Below are 24,494 nucleotides of genomic sequence, written 5' to 3'. Positions count from 1 at the left end.
TCACAGCTCAATTCAGGTTTCTGTGGCAATACTTAAATTTCCCTACAGAGAGAAAAAAAATCGTTACCGTCAAGTTTAACAGTGGAAAAAAGCCTCACAACTTTCATAATTACTGTATTATTATAGTACGTAACACACTCTTTCAATTATGGATTGAAACAGCACAACTGTAAAGGTGACATCTTAAAGGATGCCCATGCAGAATTATTTCAAAAGGGTGACAAAGATGTTCAGATCAGTTCAACAAATCTCAGCGACAAGTTTAATCATTACAATAGGCAAAATATAGGAAATGCTAGAATTTGAGGAATAGGGTTGAGTGGTTTGTTTGTTTGTTTTTTAAGAATCAGCCAACCAGCAACAATCAGTATGCTGTTAAGAAAACGGCTGTGTCATTCTTCAGCATTTATTTTACTTCAACTCAAAGACACTCAAGTTCTTCATCAGGCCTAAAAATCAATATTCATATCTTATTATGTTTCTCTAATTCAAATCATAATCTCCAACAGCCAGATTATAGGTTCCAGACAAGAACTTTAATATCCAATTATAGAAGAGCATTGGAAGTTATTGGGGAAAAGCTCGCTACAACAAAATTATGGCACACCTATACCCATTTTACAAGGTCATAATTTTTTTTTTGGGGGGGGGGGGGGGGGGGGGAATCTTTCTCCATCCATTTTCTACCAATTCCAATTCAATTTATCCTTCAGAGATCATATTTCTCAGAGTCTACGCAAGTGTAAAAGACATTCACCAGTATACTTAAGTAACAGGCAACCCATTTACTTTGTTCAAAGAATTTGGTTTTCTTGTTTTGGGTATGGTGTTTGGTTTTGTTGGGGTTTTTGTGTGTGTGTTTTGCTTTTTTTTCCCCCCACTGGGATGTGAACTTGACTTTTTTTGAAAACAGCTCCAAGAGCTGAACTCTAATCCAACTACAAATGCTTATGCAAGTGTATTTACTTGTAGTTAGGTGGACACAGAATTACAAAACAAACAAGAATCCGCACAGGAAGACAGAACTGCAAGGGGCTCGGTAGGTTATCTAATCCAATTCTCTGATGTCGCAAGTAACCTCATACAACTTTGATCATGCTTGATCAATTCTAATAAAAGGTTTAGAACGTTTTAACTACTGATCCTCCCAAAAGCTATAAGATTTTATACAGTTCAAAAGTTCTGCAGTTCCAAGATTATCCATGTTCCATACACACTGCAAATCAAAAGGTAACATAAAACAGATGTGCCTAATTATTTCAGCTTGAGCTTATCAAACCATTTTACATAGACATTACACAATGTAGGATGCTTTATTCAGAACAGCACTCCAGTGTGTACTTTATAGCACACAATAAACTTAAGGTAACATAACGACAAATACACAGACATAAAAAAATTATTAATGCCCTTCATGTTGATTTAAAACGGTAGCCTAAAAGGACAAAATATTTTTTACACACTTCCTATCAATATGAAGAGAGATCAACTGAGCTCAATGCTGAAAGAGAGGCAACTGCAGAACCTCAGAGGCCATCTCTGATTCACAATTACCCAAAGCAAGTTTCAGCAAGTTTCCATGAAATAAACAGGGAGGAAACAAGAGTGCAGAATCAAGCTTGCCTATACAGAGCCAATATTCCCAAAAATCCCACCCAAGTTATTCCATGGGGATTTAAAAATTGGAATGGATTTTATGAATATTTCTATTTTATAAATGGCTTAGTAAAAAATAAATTAAGCCAACTTACCTTTTCTTTCCTCAAAAATCCATCTCTGAATTTATTAGTGGTAAATCCCCTTACACCAACAGAACGTAACCGCTGGTACTTGGCCTGGATATATAAACCCTTCTGTACTAAGCCTGATTTATAATGGGATTGCAAACGGCCATCTGCAAAGTTGCTCTGTAAGGGTTGGGGAAGGGAGAGGGGGAAAAAAGTACAAAATGAGGGCACCAAAACTCAATAGTTTACATTTACAGTAATACACATAAAACTTACAGTACTGAGAAACAGAAGTGTGCATTTGCAAGTGCAGAGCGCCTCTTCCTCCGTTTTCCATTTAATGTTCCTCAGACCACTAGCTACCATGTGGCTCAAAGAATTGTTGTATTGTACTTACTGTTTGAAACATCTGAAATGATCTTCCTCATAGAAAAAAGTAAGTGTATGGTACAACATTTTAGCCTTTTTTCAAACTTTCATTAAAGCGAACCTTTTTTGTTGATGCTGGTTAAGACAACACCTCACTATTGCTAGCAAATGCAGTGATGTCAGGCCTGCAGTGGGCACACACAGAGTCAAAAAAAAGTCATACTAAACAGAAGTCAACATATATATTTTTCCCTATAGTTTAAGATCTCATGGTCTGAATGTACATTCATTGCTATACCTTTGTCACCTCCAGACTGGGATACTGTAAACTAATGTAACGTGGGACCAGGAGCGCAGGCCACAGAGATAACAGGCTTACAGGTGAATTATAAATACATAGAACATAGCAAGATCAACACTGACCACAGCAGTTACACTTACAAAAAGGTTTTCATTCCTAAGCACTCGGACCTCTAAGAAAACAGGCAGCAAAATCTTTAGAGCAAGAAAACTCAATTTCTCAGTTTTCCAGTCCTGCTGTTTTATGTTTTCCAACACGGTCCTGACAAAGCATTCCTGTACGTATTCATCCTTTAAATTTAAAGCTTTTCTCTCCTCCAAATTTAAACAAACAATGGCTTTCCAGCTAAAAAAAGATGAGACATCCTACATCCTTACTGTATAAAATTGTCATCTTTTACAAACACTTATAAAGCGTAGGAGAGAACGAAATATATCACAGAAATAGACCTTCTTGAGCATGACCCAATTACTTTGGTGAAGTCACTCTCCTTCTGACAGAGTAAGGATCACTTCAAGAAAAATCACATGCTCTGAGGTTGCAGTAAGTTTAGTACCAGTTTTTCCACTGTGTTGCTGGGGAACATCTAAGAAAAGACTGTACTGAACAGAGGTTCCTTTATGCAAATGCAGAGGTTTTGTTATTTCCCAAATCATTTCGCCCACCTACTACATAGGAGATAACTCAGAAGCTGGCCTCGTCAGTCCCCCATGGTTACTCTTAATGGTGCTTGTAGTCAGAGGACACTTGTGGAGGGCTATTAAACACTAACTTCTTTCCTGAAAAGTATTAGGGTCCAGGGCCAATACAATCAAGTGCAAGTAAATTCTTTAATAAGTAGCTATATGCCTACCATAGGGAACAGCAAAGGACTTTTTAAATGCTGTATTAAGCCCCTAAACACAGCTAAGATTAAAAATTTCCATTTCCTCCACAGCTGCTGTGGTTCTCTGCTTTGACATAACTGGCTAGAAAGGAGGCCTTGGTGGTCTGCCACTGCATTTGTATGACAACAAGAAAAGGAAAAGACCAAATAAGAGAGGGGGAAAAAGGTACAAGATATTGGAAAAGAGATTACACAGCTTAAACTTTTTAACTCAAGTATCTACACATTCCCTAAGTGGGGAGGGAGGGGACAAGCAGCGTTATTAATGTAGAACGGAATCAGCTGTAGACAAAGTCAACAACTACATATACATTTGGTACGTAGGTGCTGCAGCCACACACAGTTTCAAGCAAAATGATGTAATTTAAGGTGTGTGGAAGACATCATCAACTTCTGGTGTAAAGTAAGAAAAATCTGCTAAAGTCACACCTAGTGTTACGTTAAGACTATTTTATAAATAATACTAATGACAGTGGCTATGAACCAATGACTTCAAGCTCTGAAGTAAGTCTGTATGAGCAAACCCATTGCACTGGGTCTGGCTGGGATGGAGTTAATCTTCACAGCAGCCCACATGGTGCCATGTTTTGGATCTGTGACTAGAACGGCACTGGTAACACACCAGTGTTTCGGCTATTGCTGAGCAGTACCTGCACAGCACCAAGGCGTTCTCTTCTTCCCCTACTCTGCCCCTCAGCAACAAGGCCAAGGGTGGGCAAGAAGCTGGGAGGGGGACCTAGCCATGTCTGCTGACCCACGCTGAGCAAAGGGACATTCCGTGCCATACGACCTCAGCAACACGCTCAGCGAAAGAAACTGAGGGAAGGGGGCTTTGGAGGAGGTAGCCATTATTTGGAGACCAGCTGAGCATCAGTCAGCTTGTGGGAGGCGGTGTCTGACTGCCTTTGCATGACTTTTTTCTTCCTCTTTCCTTCACCTAAACTGTCTTCATCTCAACCCTTGAGTTTTCTCACTTTCACTCTCCGTATTTGCTCTCCCATCCTGCTGGGGCAGGAGGGGAGCTAAGGGAGAGCGGGCAAGCAGCTGTGTGGGGCTTAGTTGCTGGCTGGGCTGAACCCATCACAGCCATTAATAATGCAAAACAAAGTTTAAAGATTACCAGGCATGTACTCACTTGAAGGTTGGCTTAGTGATTCATTGCAAAGTGTCATTATAGAAAAGACCTTTTAAATTTTATAAGATTTCCTCAGATCCTTTATAAAACTGCTGTTCTAAAACTTTTGGGGAAAAAATAAGATATTTAACATACTGCAAGACCATATGTGTTTTTCTTTTAAACACTCTAAATAAACTGTCTTTTTTGCTTATCAAGTTAAAATGCCCCCATTTTATATACCAAAAAGAAAATGTGGTGGGTTTTCATTTTTTGGTTGTTGGTCAGGTTTTGTGGTTTTTTTGGGGGGAAGGTGGAGGACAATGGGGATGGTGGGCAGGAAATGGGATTGTGTGTGGTTTTTTGATTTTTTTTTTTAGTTTGTTTGTACATTTACTTTTCCAAATAATCAGCCAAAAAAGTCTGCTGAGTATAGAAGATAGTCAAATCACTTTCCTAAAGATATTTCAGCAAGAGCATGGGAAGGAAAATCCCCTACACTACACAGGAGGAAATTAAATGAGGAAAAAAAAAGCTGATGAAATTAAGTCAAATCAGCACTGCTGTTTCCGTGGCAATGACAAATGTGCTATATACATATGCAAACTGCAATACAAGCGCATATGCTGTTTTTCCTACAAATATTAAAGCACCACGGGACAAAATATTGGATGCAGCAATACGCAGGCAATATTCATATATAAGTGTGATGACAACTTAAGTGGACACTTTCATGTTTGCATAATTTCCAGAACTGTAGGCTGATATAAATGAAGGCAGCCTTCCATTTTCTTCATATTACATCGACTACCAACACTGCCTCAGTAATATGGCAGCCAGTGCTAAAGATCCCCCCTATCCCCTATAGTTTGACAACAGAGGGGATACTGATTAAGAGGCTCTGATGCCCTTACATGTTAAAACAGCTACATTGTTAACTTCAGCTTGAGAATTTTCTTTTTTTCCTCCAGTAAAATGAAGTTAGTTAAGCTAACACTAGCAAAAAACGCTATCTAAGATTGACTGGCAAAGCACATCTAAATAGGAGAGCCTGAAAGCCTTTTTATCCAACAGTTCTCCTATGCTTAGTCTGAGCAGAGAAGAAAAAAGCAACCAAACAAAAAAACCCACACCTATACTGCCTCCCTTTCAAAACATCATCCAAAAATGCCAGCTACTTAACTTAGCCATCAAAACTTCAACTTCACTATCTACAAAATAGGAAAGACGGCTGCCTGTTTCTGTGTGCTATGTTATTCTTGAGATCACATCTGTTAAATAAGTTGGGGTAATTTTAAGCTAGAAAATGACTAAGTTGTTCTAGATTTGATTAATACTTTCCTAATAAGGAGCTCTAACTGGATCCATGCGTAGCATGCCACTGCCAGCAGAAAAGGAAGAAAGTGGGTTTTGTTTTCCTGCTGAACCTGTAATACGTTTTACAATCAAAAAGCATGAGAAAACCACTGCACTACCTCAGGAAAAAGCACAGCTGCCCACCACTTTACCATTTTGAGGCCCTGTTTTTCATGGCACTTAATACCTTCAAAAGCGTGTCGCCTGTTACCGAACTCAACAGGATCAAATCGCTATTTTATGTAACATACATCCGATAAAAGTTGGTCTGTACCTTAAAGTGTCTTCTAATGGGTCCTGTGTTTTCAAGGTGTCCTCTAATGCGTCTGTAGGGGTAAGTGTCACTTGGTTTTGAGTAACTGTAAGAATTCTAGTAGGAAAACAGAGTTATTAGCTTAATGTTACTAAATTATTCAAGAAAACATACAGAGTCTCCAGGTTATACTAACAAATATTGCAACTCTTTCAATCTTGTAGCAACAAATGTTGCAACTCTTTCAATCTTGTAGCATTTGACAATTAGACTGTTTGAAGGAAGAGTTACAGGAGCATAGGACCTGGAGACCAGGCTGGCTGAAGGGATGGCAGAGCCCATAGAAGCCAAAAATGACACAGACCATCCGACTGGAATATTGTCTTCTTGGAGAGATCTAAGCAGATAACAACCCAATTCAGGTTCTCTACTCCTGGCTCCCACCCGAACAGATGCCTCAATTTGCATGCAGCAAGTGTAGCAGACAGGCTGCTATAGCAGTCATCCCTCGAGTTAGGAGTAAGGGCAACAAGATTAGTACTCTGGGCATCCCTGGTTAGCACCTGCTCATCATAGGTTAGCATATTTTAGAGGAGATACACGCACTCTTATTACACACACCACCGCAGCAACCCGGCAACGCAGGTGTAGCATGTTACGCTGGTCCTCAGACGATTCTACTTTTAACTCTGTATTACAGGAGAGCATTTTGAAGATCACTTGCCTGCCACAGAAACGAACGTGATTTTGAAAGCAAGTGGCACTGAAGTTGTGCGTCACCACACTGAACAGCTGCAGTCAAACAGCCATGGGAAAAGAGAGCACTCCCTCCAGCCACTGTCCTACCTGTATATTTTCGCCCTATTCCAAACTTTTCCCATGACAGCTACCTTGAGAGGATGCACACAGACTAAAATATCATTCTCTTCCATCATTGCATACAATTATAAACATTTACAGAAATATTACATACTGGCATATACTATGTTAAAGTCATCTAATGCAGACAGAATAACTTGCCAATGAACTCTTGGCAATGAAATTTTTTTATTATTTGCTTTGTGGTCCACAGAAGTGTTCCAATGCTGTTGATATCTGTGTTTTCAAATACTTAAAAAGAGCTTAAGAAGAGAATCTCATTAAGTATTTTGTATATATTAATATCTAATAATAAATGCAAATGCATGTTTTGCTTTTTACAGAATTTCTACTCTCTAGCAAAGCACCAAACCTCTCCAGTAGCAGAAACACTTTAGGATATGCTTTCTAACACTGTCACTAATGGAGGGGGGTGTGGAGCTATAAACAAAACAGAACAGTGTTAGAATTGAAGTCTACTTTTAACTGGGATTTAAGCTAGCTTTTTTTTGAAAATATATTATTGCCTACAAGTCAACTATTTAGCTTAACATGCCTTGACAAGAGGGGATTCAGCAGAGAATAAAAAGAGAGGAAGACAGACTTTATGAAGTGAAATCAAAGCAGTCAAAATGGCTTTTCTGAGGAAAAAAAGGTATGGAAGATTAAATACACAGAGGAAAAAGCATGTTAGGAGCTTTTCAGCTCCTTTCTTATTCTAAGAATATGAAGATACTCCATGAAATCAAATTAACTTTCTCCATACAACACAATTAAATCAGGAAGTTCCCTGTTGAAGTACTCTCCTTCTTAAAGCTAAGAATTCAGCAAGATGAAAAAAAAATAAAATTAAATCAAGAAAATTTCCTGTTATAGTTAAAAATAAACCTTTGGGAATTAAAAGAAAGCTTGTCTCAACTAACTGTGGATACATCCCTCCGTATCCCCACCTCTCTCCAGATTCAAGTACATTAATAGAAACATAAACATTAGAACTGCTTAATGCAAAGATAGAGTAATCTACTCTTCAGGAATTTTCTAAACCACAGGTTTTAAATAAAAAAAAAAATGGAGAAGTACAAATAGATAATTGTTCTGATCTTCTACTTTTTAGCTATCCTCTTTTTGTTGATGGTGTACAAGTCTAGATGGACATTTCTCACAATCAAGGCTAGACACACATTTGCACATTAAAGGCACAAGTTTTTCTCAAGTTGAAGCTCAAGTCCCAATTATTAACACAAAAAAAACGCTCCCCTTCAGTGGCCTGCTGTCAAAGGTGCCCATATCTTGCACAGAAAAGTTCATACTGATTAATCATGGGATACCAAAAGTAGGCCAACCAAGTCAATGCCATTTCCATGTTTGATTTTAACCCAAATGACTAATACTTGCATTTAACAAGAGAGCTAAAAGTGGTGTTAATACCACATTTTGACAGTTTGCTGTAAGGACATTTTACTATGACCAACACATTATCTGTTTTCACATTAGGCAACATCCTACCATCACATATCATCTACTGATCAGGCTTTCCGTTTTCAAGCATCCTTCTTTTACCAATGCTGCTACACGCAGTTCCTCAAACAACAGTGATAAAAACCACAATGAAATTCTACTAACGAAACCAAAAATGTGCAAATATTCATCCAATGAATTATACAATAGAATTTTAAAAATTTAATGTAAGATGCTGCAGTGGTTTTCCTGTCAAATACTCTTTTTTTGAAGTTATTTTTGCTGTATTTTCTGGGCCTTGGCACTGTTATTGTCATTTGAAATCTGGCTCTCTTATGTACTTTTCTCTCAATGTTTACCTGTAAACCAGAGCAAACAAATCTGAGAGAAGTGTTGAAGGTTAGAGTTTTTGTTTTGATTTCCAAGAGTTTGCTTTTGAGACCACAGGTGGAACTCTGCTCAGCAAAAGTGGTAAGAGATGTCTATTGTGCACTTTTCCATGTGTTTTCCCACGCCTTTACAATTTTGCCAACACAAGATGGTATTGCTACTTCTCTTTTGCAGCATAAAATAGCTCTTGCTTATGTTTCAGTTGTTGAATAAGGAAGTAACTTTTTGCTATTGGTTCGGTTGGTTTCATAGTCCAGGTAGAGCTCTCCAGTTCTTGTGGGAAGCTAAGATAACAAGCTCTTCCTCAGGTTTTTCCATGTATTGCTGTGCCCCAGTAATACATTCTTCATTTTAGGATGTTCCCTATTTAAAAAGGTGTGGTCAACCTAGCATCAATGTTCTGGTGACTCATCAAACCACTTAAATCCAATGCACTATTCTCTGAACACTGGCTTTTAGTCAAGGTCCTCACACTTTTCAAGGCGGCTGGCAGTGTTCACACCTGAACCGTGCTGTTCTGATACGGGACGCCCTGAATAGCAAATTCCAAACATTTGTCCTCTTGCAGAAAGCCTTTACCTTCATTAATTTCTTCTTCTAAGGCTGCTTTCAACTCTACTAACATTACATTTCCAAACCAAATACTAGTGATTACAGCCACGCAGCTTTGAATTTATTACAGAAAACCTACTCAACATAGAAATGATACCCGTGGCTGAAATTACAGTTGGCTGCCTGGATGCCACTCCACTTAACTCCCACAACAAATACCAAAGGAGTGCTAGCAGCTTACATGTATGGAGATCGAGCTTGAGCTATTGCCCACAAGGATAAGATCTTCTCCAATTGCACCCAGCCCTGAGGCACTCCTTCAAGGAAAGCCATTTTGAACACTGTACGTTCTCACCCAACACGCCCGCATGTCACAGGACGTACCACCCAACTGAGCTGAATTACTTGTACTGCTTCAGATACGAGTTAGCTTTACTAGTGATCTGCTCTGCCCACAAAAAGATTACCTTCTTTCTGCATTACTTTACGTATTGAGCATTAGACATACTAAATGAACAGGAGCATTAAATACTAGATCCACAGGAAAACAGACAAGGGGAGCAGAGTAAGAATCAAAAGGCAAGAACAGAATCACAAAACCAGAAAAGGAGATGCAATCAAGAAATGCCAATTAATTATTAGAAGGAATTTTCCAAAAAAGACAAATTTATTTCTGCTGAACTTAATGTAACTGTCTTCCCCATTTCAGTATTAGCATAAATCACAAAGCCTAAAACAGAACAGGTGCCCAAACTAGCTTTGATAAACTTGGCATCACAGGTAAGCTATTCCATTGTATAACATCGCACACTCAGGAACGTTACTTCAAACATTTCTAATTATTTTGTGATTTGTTCCTCATTTTTATTTGTTTTTAAAATAAGAGCTTCCCAGTGCTTTTTTTATAATGAGGAGAAACACTGTTTTAGTAACAACATCACCTACACAAAACAGGATTCAGACCTTCCCTTCCAATCACTAGCAACTAGAATGCAGGAGAATATCCTTTTTCTCAAACTGTTCCACATTACCTCAGGTTATCTGCTCGGTAACAAAGCCTTCTAATTTATAGTTCAGGTAGTAAGTACATCATGAACAGGAAGAAATGCAGTACTACGTACAAGTTTATTTTACAAAGTTACAAGCAATATGAGTTTTTATTTCATAAAACTCCTTAATCAGTTAATTTCAGTAAGTCATTTTGAACCTAAAACTTAGTTCAAAAGCTTAGTTTGACCTGTTCCTGCTATTCAATAAGAGATCTAAAATTGACTACCTTACTTCCAGACTACCTGAAAAACATTTTTATTTCACCCAACACACCAATCTAAACTAGCTTTCTGAAACAACAAATCCCTGGCCAACTTGCTACTAGGTTATAAAAATCAGTAGCAAAGCTGTTATGGAGTACTGCACGGACATGGAAAACCAAAAGAATTATTTTTGTTGTATCAGCATTTGGCCATAAAAGTGGTTTTAGCTCACTTGTATTAATCTCTGCTTCAACAAGTATCTGAGGAAGTACTCTTGCACTAGAACTGTGAAATCATGAGTAGTTTTATTGTGGAGAAAAACCTGACTATAATAAAGCCTCACTTGAAATTTAAAAGGGTGAGACATCACAGATTGTTAAATTTACATCAGCATAGACAATGCAGCAAAAAATGAATTATAAATGTAAGAACAACAAATGCAGAAGTTACCAATTCTACATTTAGGCTTACCAGGTGAGGTTTCCCAATAAATTTCCTGAAAGGTGGCTTAATGAACCTCATAGACTTTTGGAAGCCATCAAGTTGTGCGTTTTGTAATTTTGAAAAACTGCAGCTTTCCTGATTCCTGATGTGTATAGGGGAATGGGAGAGAGAGGGAGGGGGGAGAGAGAGAGAGAACAATTAAAATCTAAAGCCATAGTGTATCAAAGTTCTGTATTTTAGATGACCTTAGCCTAGCATCTGTATCACTTTGCAGTGCAAAGTGACAGTTTTTAAGTAATTTTTTGTAGGACATTCGACAAATCATTAGTACTATGATTAAAGTCAAGCTCAAGTTGCACAGAATTATGTAGTAAGCTGTATTCTCTTATGCAATGACAAATTAACAAAGATACTCTCCCTCCTTGAAGTCCTCGCTACACAAATCAAGTTTCCCCTGGCTCACTCAGCGAGGCCTCCATGGCTGGTCATTGCTGCCCTCCGCTGGTTGAAATGCTTTCTGCACTTCAGCAGCTGTTTTATACTACACTATCTTTAAAGTTGCACAGAACTTTCCTTTTCATTAAATCGCAAATCCGACAGAAGCTCAGACAGATAGCTAGATGCTGGAGAGATGCTCCAGTTTCATCCTCAGCAAGCAGAGTGCTTTGGCTCTGGGCTTTTGCTTGATTGTTGGGGTGGTTTTTTTACTGAGCACATTGCTAATAGAGGTATATCCCTAAATCTTTAAATACAACACATACCATAAAGATTATAACTAGCAGAAGTCAAAATTCATAGTTCACAAAACATATAGAAACAGCTTGCATAGCTGCAAAATAAATTACTAAGGCAAAAACAGAGGTACACTGGACTAGCTCATAAGCATTGCCAGTATCTCGTATGTGAACAATGAAAAAAACTAACCCAACCTCAGGTAAATTCTACGCATCTTTCACAGCATTACTGCCCTCAGCCCACATTACATTGTCCACCAACTCTGACAGTGTAACCCCTCCTCACATTGAGCTCCAGGACAATCACACTTACTGGAGAAACTTGAGCTTCTCGCTTTGAGCAGCACACATAAAAGGTAAGCAAGACAGTAACTGTGGAAGTGGTAAATAAAAGCCTTCCCAGGTAACAAGGCCAAACACACACTAAAGACATAGCCCCAGGTACATAAAAGGCTATATACAACAGTTAAATTTTTTTTCCATTTTATATACTTTTAGGTTTTTTGTTTAAAGAATCTCAAATACCATAAATTTCTTTTACAGCTTTACAAGTCAGTTTTCCCAAGTATGTATGCATTGCCACCATTTGCCATTATAGGCTGCATTTAAAATGAACAAACAGTAGCATATTAAGAGTGATCTGCAAATCAGACTATGGTACAAACACATTTCATTACACTCTGGCAATTCTTCAATCGACATTTCTTCTAACACAAACAAGTCAAGTCATCTCTCTGATCAACCAACCTCACAACATCAAAAGTGAAAACTGGATGACTGAGGCTAACAAACACCTCTGGGCCAAAAACCTTTAACAAACCTGTTGGAGGAATTCATAGCAGTAGAAAGACATCCCAAAAATCTAGCTTTTTGTCATACAATTCGCCAAGAATCAGAAAAATTACAATTCTTTGTTGATATTCCACATGACATTACTAAACAACCAGGGCAACACAACGACGTATTCATCCTAGAATGCTTTTATGAAACTACAAAATACCAAGAGAACGTTGTTATATGGAACATCAAGGAGTTTAAAAGCAGTTAAGCACCTTTAAATTCATTTTTTCCCCTCTTCCCATTCAGTGCTATAGTTTGAGTTTGCTTTTCATTTTCTTCCCCACTGCAGCTTCACCTGTTTCAAGGTAATACTATTACAGAGTAGTTTGCAACGTATGTCAGTTGACTTTCAGTCCAAGGACAAACTATGGAAAAGAATCGCAAATGTGAACATAACTGTGGAAGAGTCAAAAAATAAATGTGTAAGAGAACTACAGGCTTGGGCCAACAAGACTGTTATTTGCTAATTACCTTGGAGTTATGCTATCTACATGAAACACTCTCTCATCTTCATTCTTCAATCTCTCTTTTCTTCTCCTTTCTATATCATGCCGCAGATCATTCGGATCTTCTAACACTCTCATAATGTTCTAGTTAAAAGAAAGGGTTAAAGTCAAGTTACCTAGTAATAACTAAACACTGACGTGATTCTGTCCTTCAGGGGCTGCATTCGGTATGTAACCTTGTTAACGTGGTCCAGTTATCTGCGTGCAGGACAGATGCGCATCAACCCAAGGATGCAAAGTCCAAAACAGTAACAAAAAGCAGTCCTAAACCATTATCCTTTCTTGCACCATCTGCCTTTTCACAAGTTTCCAAGTAACAGTGAACGGAGCACTGGAATTCTGCATGGACTTGCAAAGGCAAAAATATTCACGTAAATTCCAGTAAATCTTAAGAAGTTCTACTATTCTTAATTAAGTTGAATTTCCACACACCTGTACTATAGAGGAAAACGGTAACTAAATCACAGTAACCGAAGCTTGAAAGGGGAAGACAGAAAATCTTACGTCCCTGGATGAAAACCTGGGATAAAATAGCATTCTGAGGAATTATGTGGGTATCAGGCCATGCTAACATTAGGGTAGAAGAAACATCAAGGCTTTTTCTAATCTCAGACAGAAAGCAAGGGTCGCATGTCAGTCACCTACTTAGTATTTACACTATTTAAAACGACAAAGGTTCAAGCAGCAGGAATAACCACACTCCAGCTACTCTGGAGAACACATCTGCATTTTACTCAGTGAACACTGTATACTTCCACCACTGTGGTATCTGTGAATATGCTCAAGTGTGCATTTCTTTCAAATTAGTCAGAACTACTGATCGCCTCAAAGTATGTAAAAATTATTTACCAATAGCAAGGGGAAAGTGTTGTTAACATCTATATCATTTTAACTTACTGTTTGCCCCAAAAAGTTGAGTAATCAAGATACCTGGGGAGATTCAGATGGCACAGTTCGTTTGTTCTGAAGTTCGGCTAGAGACATGTCAATCCTCCTGGAACACAAAAACATTACATGAAAACAAAGTGCCATCACTATAACTAGCAAAGGCATTACTGATCAACTACAGAATTCTTTACAGACTACAGGCAGGCAGTTTAGAGTCAGTGAAAAAGCACAGTACCTTGTGTAAAGTCTACTGAAGATCAACAACCTCAATGCAAATAAATTAAGGCCAAAAGCACAGCAATTACCTGTGAATTTCTGGATCCAAACGTATTTTAACTTCATTCATATTTGCAATTGGTTTATCCTGAATTTTTGAGAACCGTTCATGTAGAGTTATGTCAGAAGATGAAAAATAATTTGCTGTGAAGAGATATTAAATACAAGAGTCTTTATTTGTAGTATTTGAAATGCACAGTGGGAAATCATATCTTTTAAAAGATTAACTCTTAAGGACACCAAGACAACTTCTGAGATTAAAATTTCAAACTGTTTCCACTTGCAGTTTAACAAGTCACAAATGAAAGACTAGGCCAGCCCAACTTACGACATCTTCTTACCTAGTAAGATTAAGCTGAATAGAAAGTTAACTATTTGCCAGCTCTATCATGGTAGTACTCAAAGGACTAGAATCTGTAAAGTTCAACACTGAACATGATGCGGCAGCCTAAACACTAATCTGAAAAATTAAAGAAACTATATAGTAACTAGAAAGTTGTGACTACAGCAAAACTCCTTTCTTCTTCTCGCATTCCTAAACAAGCAGGTTAGTCTTAAGCACTAGCATAAAATCCTTTCAACCGTAACACTCCACAATAATGCCTCTATTATGGACTGAGACCTTCTTACAATCATTCTCCACCCAACCAGTTTAAATCCTCGACCTACATTTTCCTTCAACGATACAGAATGAAGCCAAAAGCAAACACCTGAGACTTACAAGGAGAGCATGTCTAATTCATTAGATTCAGTTTTAATAATTATAAATACATAAACACATACATATACCCCAAATATTACAGCCACCTTTAACCTGATGGATAATTGTAATTATTTCCTGAGTAAATTCTCTTGATGGGTCGTTTTCAACATTTTGTGTTACAGATTCCATGTGCTCAAACACCGGATGAAAATTTTCGGTTTTCCTGCCAACAGCAACCAGATCATGTGACATCTGTCTCTCTGTAGTATGGCTAGAAGCAGTCCTAGAATAAAAATTTACAGACACTCACTTTGAAAGAATTCACTGTATCTGAAAACTTGAAATAGGTGAGTAGAAAAAAAACAGTAAATTAAGTTCATTTTAGAAATAAATGTGATAAAACTGAAAACTCTTTTTGTTCCTTTTTTTTAATTAAAAACACTCCTAAGGCCATAAGGAAGAAAGGCTATAATAAAATACAAAAAGATATGACTACATTCTCAGGAATCCTTGTTTCAGTGAAGTATGCATTACAAAAGTTGTGAATTTTGAAATTAATTCATCTAGATTATCAAATAAAACAGGCAAATTAAGATCCTGATATAATTCTTTAGTGTAATTCTGGAAGGCAATTTTATGTGTTTCTTTGTTTATAAGGAGGTACCAGACAATTTTCAAGAACAGTCCAGAGATGTAAAAATCTCATGGTGTCTTTGGGAACTGAATCGTCACTTAAGCCTAGTGGAACAGCTTCCCAGTGGCAGTGTGTGAACTTCAGAACACGTTTAGCACCTTTCTGTCAAATTTTACTCATTCTCAGTAAGTTTACACTCCAAATGGTTGCACTGCTGCTCAAGAGTTATTTTGACAAGGAAGCTAACACTTTAAAAATCCTGCTGTTCTTGTTGCAAGGAAAATGCTTGTCATTGGAAAGATAGAACACTCAAACAGCCCATGTAAAAAGCTTACAAGATAAAGACTCTGTTTACTGCGCATTCTGCAAAGTGATTATGTGCCTGCTCTTCCTGTATTTGGACCATACAAGACCAGAATTTCATAAAAAAGTTGTATCAGAAGCAGCCTCTAGCAGGTGCCAGAAGTCATCTATTTGACCCTAGTAAACTGGAAATAAATGCATGCAAGAGGGAATCCAAACAACCACACTTGCAGATGATTTCAATTATCTACCTGCTCTCCAGGTTTATAAAGAAGGTATTCTTCTCAGCTGAGTCATTTCAAGTCAGGTGTTTGCTAATTGCCTGAAGTAGGCAGCATGTATATTCCCAGTCATCAGCTTCTGCAAAATTGGCACTCATCTTTTTTTTTTTAAAAAAAAAATTAAACCATTTAGCACTTTTGGCTGCAGAAGCAAACCTTCCAAACATTAAATTAGCTGTAATCAACATAGTAGCTTCTTCAGTCTGCAAATAATTACCACGTCCATTATGCATGACTTTCAAAACCAGCAGCAAGAGGCTACTAGATAAAGGAATCATTCTGTGGGCTTGCAACAAACCCAACAATAATTAAGTTATTTTCCATACATTATCATTCAGGAAGTTAAATGCTTGTCCTAGCCTGCTGGGGCAGGCATTACCCTCCCTTCCTCAGTCTTTAACATTAGCCCCTTATGTGCAGACAGTAACTCGCCTTTTTGTAACTCTCCATCGTATTAGGTGTTTCTGAAATACTGGGAAAAAATGATATAGATGTTTTATTTATTTGAGACAAGAGGCAAAATACCTTTAAAATGAAGGCTGATCACTCTGAAAGGGAAGGTAATCCCTTCCAAAAGGATTACTGCCATTATAGGATATTCTTGCCTGCAACCTCAAGGCAACAAACCAGAAAAGCCTGCAAAAATCCACACAAACCAAGCTGCTTACACTCTGCCATGCATCCGTCTAAATTTTCATAATATTACCACTTTCTTCCAATTCAGCCAGCATTGGGAATGCTAAAGGCAACCACAAGCATTACACAGAAGATAGACAGAAGCAGACTCTACTGCTTTTCAGTTCTGATGCCTTACCGGATTGCCACTTCATTTGTTATAAAAATAAATAACATAACCCAAAAGTCTCTAATTTTTCAACAGCTTTATTGAACTTGAGATCTTGAACATCTGAATGCCTGCCCGAGATTTAGGTAATTTAAAGGTTATCTGGTTTTTAGAAGTAAGGGATGACTCGTAGTCAAAAAATGCCATCATATTTTAGAAGAAAGCACAGGACTAAGCTTTTCTGCTTTTCTTTTTGTGGTTTTTTTTTCCTGTTGTTGTTTTTAAATAAAAGTAACACATTTACTTATCATAAGCAATTTTTAACTACAGGTTTGTATCAGGCATATCTGCTCTTTCCACTTCCTGCTACATATCTCCAAGAAACGAACTAGGGTGAGTTTGAGGTTTGTTGTTGTTGGGTTTTAGTTTGTTTTTTAATAGAGGTAAGCTATAAATTTCCAGTCTGGGCTAGTGAACATTTTAAATTAAATAAAATTTAAAGGGTACAACCTTAGTTTGTCCTGGTTACCTCTTAAAGAAGCCATGCTTTCCTTCCATTCTCATAAATTGCAAAGAGACAGGAAGAAAGAAGAGGTGAAGGGAAACCAATACCTGTACTTGGTCAACATTTTCTTCATATCCACTTTGATTGTGAGATGTTCCCTCCTACAGTTGACATCTGACATTTTCACATCTGAAACAGTGTGACTTGAATCATGCTGGCTATCGGAGGAATCTACTTTTTTCCTGAATTCCCCTTCTTTCCTTACTCTTTCCTTCGGTTTGTTTTTAAAAGATCTCGGATCAACATCCATTTTGGAAGAGTTAACACAAGCATTGCAGCCCTTCTTTGAACTATATTTAACAGGTGCTTCAATGTGCCCCTCTTCAGTCCGTCTCGCTCTTCCACCGCTAAAGTAATCTAACTCTTTGCTATTCCGGACACCCTTAGAGGAACCATATTTCTGGTCTTCCTGCTTCACATACTTCTGAGCTCTATCGTCTGAAAAAGGCTTTTCCCCATCCAGATGCCCACGCCGTTTGTGACTGTACTCATAGGCTATCTTTGTGACAGAACCCTCCGAGTACTCCCTTTCAGCCGAACGGTGGGACTGGCCGCCCAGATTTCTTTGCTCCTCCTTTTCTTGGTAGGGTGGAAAAGAACGTTCTTCCTTCCACTTGGAATTTCTTGGTACTTCTCCACCGTCATACCTCTCCATTTCTTTAGCCCTTTTAGACGTGTGCCCATATTCTCTGTAATCGTGATCTTCAGGATACCTGTGTTGACATAAAGCAATTTACACTTGCACTAGAGAAGAAAGTGAGAACTTATATGTGCAGAATGTTGGACAGCAGAATGCGTGGCAAGTTAACCCGACATCCCTCACGCCAAGGTACAGATGTGCAGGGGCTCTTAAGAGGAAAATATTATCCTTTCATACTCTAGCCACCAACATGATTTACTTAAAAGACAAATACTTCACTACTACCAGTCGCCCATAATTAAACTACAAAGTGGCCAACGTGTTTCAAGGTGGGTATCTTCAACTATAATGGAAACAGACTTTCACTTGAGGCTTTATACCACAATACCCAGGTTTTAATTATTTTATTCCTATACCTCTTCTGTAAAGAGCTCCTTGTCGTAAATTCATCAGAAACTCTTCTGGGTGACTGACCATACTTCTCTTCATGTAACCTCTGGTGCCTCAAGTCATCTTCATGCCATTTTCTTTCAAGTTTACATGAAGCCCCTAACGGTCTATGAAAAGGTTTCGTTCCTTTTTCATCTCCAGTGACTTTGTAGTACTCAAACATGTATCTTTCTTCCATTTTGTGTTGGTAAAACATACGATCATGCTCTTTATATGGTATTTCTGAGTATTTCGGTGGTAACTGACGACATCTATTGCTTTCAGTTCTTTCGGATGAATGTGTTCTGTAGGGCTTATGACTGTAAGTATCTTCCATGGGAATTCTTTTCAAGTTTGGTGAAGGTGATCTACGTTCATATATTCTCTGGTGGTTACTTCTATGAGGTGCAAATCTGGAATTGCTTTGTCCGTATTTTTCATCTTCTGTTCTCCAAGGCATAGGTTTCTTTGGGTCCTTACGAAAGCTTTTATATTCACAGTCATAATTAATATGAGCATGCCTTTGTCTATGGTGCTCTGGACTCCGAAATGCTGGAGATAAGGACCTAAGGCAAAAACAAAATCCACTTTGAGTAGTCCCATAAAATTGAATTAACCTCTTGGTGAGAATATCTGCTCCCTAAGGAAGTATAGTTTAGTACACAATTTTAATCAACTGGTTAAAAAAAAAAACTAAAACAAGCCAAGATATTTAAAGTGTCATCTGCCTGGCTAGAGTACCAAGCATACTTTTACTCTGTTCAAAGTTTACATCGTAAAAATAACCACTCAATAGAATTTAGTCAATCATTTTTCTCTTTGCATTTTTTCATTTAAAACTAAAAATAATTTCAGATATATGAAGCTTCCACTACACTGAAAACAAGTTTTACACACTGTCACACTTCTCAAGTATTCCCTATCTTTTTCAGTGCCAAGAGAAAAAAAGGGAAGGAAAAAAAGCCAAAAAAAGTAATACAAAAAGGGAAACCTTTTCAGGTTTTCTTTGCATGCCCCAACAACCCCCAAAAAATGACTGAAAACATTACAAAATATCCTATTTAAAATGTCACACAGGTAGGCTTTTTCCTGCAGAAACGACCAAGTTTGAGAAAGAAGCTTTGGTCTTTTTGTATAATGGTGTGTACATGTACACATGTATAAGCATGTATACACGTGCTTCCACACTTACTGCAGCTTAAAGATTTAACTGCTAAGATCCACTCAATTGCACCACTCAGTTTTGCATTTTCACCTACAGTTACAAAAATGAAAGCCACCTGGTAAGTTTTTAGCCAAAATCTCCTTAAATAAAGAAAAAACAGCATAAGCCACAGGCAAGAACCAGAAAATAATCCCAGACCTAACAGTTCTGCTTGTATTCAAAGTATTCACTGTACACTCTCGATACACTCTTTAATAAAAATATTGAAAAATATTAAGTTGAAAAAATTAAAGGAAGTAACTTCCTTTGCACACGTATTGCAAATGTACGATTTGGCATAACTATTTGCTCCATTTCTGCAAATGAGTTCAAATTCAGAATCACAGATCTTCATAAAACTATAATGGCTAACTTCCAACAGCATCCATACTGCTGCCCCATGTTGTTCTAGTTAACGCTTGCATTTTAATGAGAGCTGGGGCATTCCTCCTTGTCCTTCATGGAAAGGACATATTCACAACTATCAGTCTAGTCTGGAGGTAGATAAGATTTCTCTTTTTAAAAACAACAAAAAAACAGAAACCCACACAAATCTTTGTGTTATCCAATAACCTCCCTTGTCTTGGTCATCACAGCTTCATTAGCCTTTAGCAAAACAACACAAAACCGGCAAAAAAATAGTTTCATATTACACGCTAATAGTTCTTGAAAGTTTAAAATTGTATTCCAACCTTCTAGTTCGAACACCTCAAATTTGCATTGCAAGTCCTAAAAATTAGGCAGGGAACTAACAGCATGAAGTAACCTGGATGTTATTCTGGTGACATACATCAAGGACATGCTACTAGGCTAGTGTCCAAAAAGAAGGCCACCGACTCCCATGTTTTCAGTTCAGTTTATGCCGCAAGGCACAAACTGTGCTAAAGATCAATATGCAGATGAGCCCCAAAGGCTCATAAAGCCTGAGGTGTTTGAAATAAGAATTTTTTTTTTTTTTAATGGTTGCCCTGGCCCTCCCTGTAGACCAAGAGGCAAAACAGGACTGAGCTACAGACATTAAGTGCACCAGGTGGTGTTTGAGTAAAAATAACCTAAACTAGTTTGGTGCTTGAATTTTGCACTTAAGATAGTTCCGAGTCCCAAAACATGCAAGCTGAACAAGGTTCTTGGCAGAGGGCAAAACCTTAACACCTCCATCTTAAAAAAACACACACAAAAAACAAACCACCCTAAAAAATCGTAATAACAAAATTGCAAGTTGGGAAGAAAATTGCAGAAGTTGTTCAGTTTGTAAAACAAATTATAATTTATAGAATACATTTTACAAATTGCAGTTCTGGATGCAATTTTCTTTCTTTTATGCAAGTTTAATGTCCTAATTATAAATCCTTACACAAAGCTACATTTCAGAACCTAAGTTTTAGATAAATATTTACCGTGGTTTCCATCGTGGTGATCTTGATCTAGATCTTGTCATCTTCTCACGTGTTTATATAAGTTTCTTAAAGCTGTAAAAATGATACAATTTACTAGTCTGGTAACAGAATCGCACTACAAATTGCAACAGGGACAAGGTTGGCATGAAGCATATTTTCAGGATGTTTTACCTCTAATTCCCATTTTAAGGTAAGTAACTTTTTTCCTAATTGCTGAACTCAGAAGACAGCTTATAAAGATCTCAATATTTGACCATTGCTCCCTTTTTCTCTCCATTTTGTAATGCTATCAATTCACTCCAGTTTTAAATGTTAATAATCTCATAATCAAGCTGCAGCAACTGAAAAAAATGCTGCAATTGTTAGTATGTATTAAATCCTATAGATGACAGGGAGGGGAGAGACAGCCAGCTTTAAAACGAAGTTTACAAAGAAAAATGTTTTTGCATCAAGTTATATTCTGAACTTCATATATATTGAGCTTCAGATCTGTAATATACACTGATATTTTCACACGGTTACAGACATCCTGTAAGCTTTAAGTGCTCCATCAGTCTTAACTGTTGTATCATCACACGCTTCATCCAAATAAAACCATGTACAAAAGATCACTTTTAATTTTTATACTTAACTTGTTAATAATCTACTACCTAGATACAATTACATATGCAGTGGATACACTATGACAGAAAGCACTGTTCCTGAATCCTGAAAGTAGCTCTGGTCACCCCTTCTCATAAAAGCTACAAAGAATGATAAAAATATCAGTGCAATCTAAACTTCTTGCTCTTCTTTGCAAAAAGATACCAGAAACACTTGGAAAACAAGTGATGAAAGGATATACAAGCTCACCAGGAACATGACTGGTGAACAGGAATGGAAAGATAATTCATTATTTAGCAAATACAAGGATTAAAGAAGAGTGAAATTATCAGGTAAATAGTTAAAAGTTGGAATTTGGACCACATACCCATGCCCAACTACAACAAGATGCTGTAAAGGTCAGAAATATAAATAGATACAAAAACAGATCCATCAACAGCTCTGAAATTAATGAACAACCAGTCACTTGAAACTGGAAGAATATGCCCAAGTCAATGTCACTCTATACATGCTCTGTTATTTTCTGTAAGTATATGGTCACAGACACTCAGGGATACAGAAACCTAGTTTGGACTGGCCAAATACAGCCTTTTTGACACTCCCAGTGCTCAAATAATTTCTTTAACTGAATCTTTTACCTGACCAACTAAAATTGAAATGGGAGAAAAACCAACAAGCTTTAAGACATGTAAGAAACCTGGAGAAGTAGGTGTGCACCCACACGCCTGGCCCACTGCCTCATGCCCTTCGCCCCATCACACTAGTTGGTCAAATAAAATATTACCCCTTGCTCTGATTTTTTGGTATGATTACTTCATGACTGAAAGAGTGCAGTATCTTGGAGGAGAACACACAGTATGTTTCTGAGGTCCACCACCACAGCTGGACGTTAGACAAACCATCTACTACCTTTTGAAGTGATTCTGGAAACATTCACTTCCTGCTCATTAAGTAGCACCACAAGCTAACTGGACAATTATTTGCAAGACAGAGCAATAGCATAGTTCTGGAGAAAACCCTCCTGAATTCATTTTTTAAAAACTCAAAAGTCTCCTGTTTACCATGAAAGTATTTGCTCTACAATGCATCTTTCCATGTGACAAGGCATGAAGTGGTAAGAACTATTGCAAGGTGTAGTGAAGCAAAAAAAAACCAAAACACCCCAAAAAACACCCAACCCCAAAGTACCCTGAAAACAACATATAATATTTGTTCCCTGAGCTTTCAAATATGAAGTTAGCATTGCCTTTTAGATCCTAAAGGCATACATCTGAGGACTGCATAGCATTAACTAACTTCAGGCCCTTTGCTTACTCGAAGACCAAACTAGCTAAAGTATGACGCTCCAATGACTGTACTCAAATATTATTTTTCAAATAAAAGTAATATTGCAACTGAAGTACTTTCCTATTTCTCACACATAAAACATACCTTACCAAACTGAACACTATTTCAGAAAAAAAAAACCACACCACACCCCCTGGCTAACACATTTCAAAAAGAGGTGCATGTCCCACAAGCTTCAAAGACTCTACTGTCCTCTCTTCTTGTAAACTTTAAGTGACAGCATTTTATACACCATTCACATTCTTACTTTCCATCTTCCCCTCAGTTCTGAACTTTATCCTTCATTTTCAAGTGAGTATGTAAGCACCAAAAAGACAAAAGTACCATGAAACCTCACCCAACTCTCATACAGAACCTGATGTGCCAGGATCTGTCACCGCAGACCAATCGAGCTAGAAATGGAACATACATCACCAGAGATTCCTTATTCTTTCGAGACTGGCTAAACAATTGTACCAAAAGCGCGAGAAGGACTGTCACAGCATGTCCTAGATCTTGCGTTAGGATAAAGAGGGCTACTGTAATTTCCAGTGAAGACACTCCTTTTGCTTAGTGGAAAGAAAGCGTTCATTTGTTTCAGCGCGCCTCCTAAAAAGTGACCCACGCAACACGATTTCCTCACAGCGAGATGCAATACGCAGCATATGAAGGCAGCAGACACTCGGCCTAAATCAAGACTCCCAGCACCACTCACACTGTCCAAAAAGATAAGGAGGAGCTGAAAGCTTTTTATCTGACTGTCTTCCAGACGGGGATCAACCAGAGGCTTCGAGGGACGTGCCAGAGCATGTATTGCTGCGGTGTCTGTCAGAATAGAGAAATCAGGAATTGAGAGTCTCAATGCCAAGACAGGTAAGTATTTGAGAGAAATACAATCAAATTAAAAGCTCAGCTGCAATCCAGACTTTAAAAAAAAAAAAAAGTAAGTATCTTGAAGCCTGCAACACAGAAAGCCATTTATCCTGTCCTTAAATGAAAGGTATAGAACTGGCAACTTTTCTACTACTGGGTTGAAACAGCCGATTCAAAGGCTGTCCCATGCAGCTCCCGCCCCAGCCAGTGTCCAGGCAGGACACAATCCTTGCATATTCTTGCCCATTCAGCTTCCAGGTAAATCTTACCTCCCGCAGCAAACACCCAGGGAAGAGCGCAAGAACAGAGAAACACTTCCCAGCAAACCAGCCCGAACATTTCTGAACCTCCCACAGGACTTCACGTTTCCTTTAGCCAACGCTTCCCCGGCTGACTTGGGAACCACCGCCACAGGCAGAGGCTCCCAGTGCTGTACTAGGCTGCACATACACCCATTTCTCCACCAAACACCTTCAACCTCAAAACCACAGCTCCAGATTGGCACTTTCATCCACAACCCCCAATGCTGCATGAGCTGGAGGAAGAA

At 38.1% G+C, this 24,494-nt stretch overlaps 1 protein-coding gene across 1 annotated transcript; it reads right to left on the bottom strand.

Moving 5' to 3' along the window:
* Positions 1–12: 12 nt before the first annotated feature.
* On the bottom strand, positions 13–21,186 carry BCLAF3 (BCLAF1 and THRAP3 family member 3). The gene is made up of 11 exons (XM_086608992.1): positions 21,146–21,186; positions 18,532–19,110; positions 17,523–18,188; positions 15,013–15,191; positions 14,235–14,349; positions 13,972–14,035; positions 13,007–13,125; positions 10,989–11,103; positions 6,028–6,123; positions 1,752–1,907; positions 13–42 (listed from the first exon to the last, which is right to left on the bottom strand). Exons 1-11 carry the CDS (start codon positions 21,184–21,186, stop codon positions 13–15), a joined length of 2,160 nt encoding a protein of 719 aa, XP_086465118.1.
* Between the last annotated feature and the right edge of the window lie 3,308 nt (positions 21,187–24,494).

Source organism: Tauraco erythrolophus, chromosome 1, assembly GCF_009769465.1.
Source record: "Tauraco erythrolophus isolate bTauEry1 chromosome 1, bTauEry1.pri, whole genome shotgun sequence".
NCBI classification, from domain to species: domain Eukaryota; kingdom Metazoa; phylum Chordata; class Aves; order Musophagiformes; family Musophagidae; genus Tauraco; species Tauraco erythrolophus.
The sequence above is the reverse complement of the archived record's forward strand: the minus strand, read 5'-3'. Positions and strand labels throughout refer to the sequence as shown.

Excerpts from the sequence above, each read along its gene's own strand:
- BCLAF3 (XM_086608992.1), bottom strand. The coding sequence starts at position 21,186 with ATGACAAGATCTAGATCAAGATCACCACGATGGAAACCACG. Across the intron at positions 14,036-14,234 it reads TTGGATCCAGAAATTCACAG|GAGGATTGACATGTCTCTAG; the intron begins GTAATTGCTGTG and ends TTTGTGTTCCAG. Across the intron at positions 6,124-10,988 it reads TTATTGGGAAACCTCACCTG|AATTCTTACAGTTACTCAAA; the intron begins GTAAGCCTAAAT and ends TTTTCCTACTAG.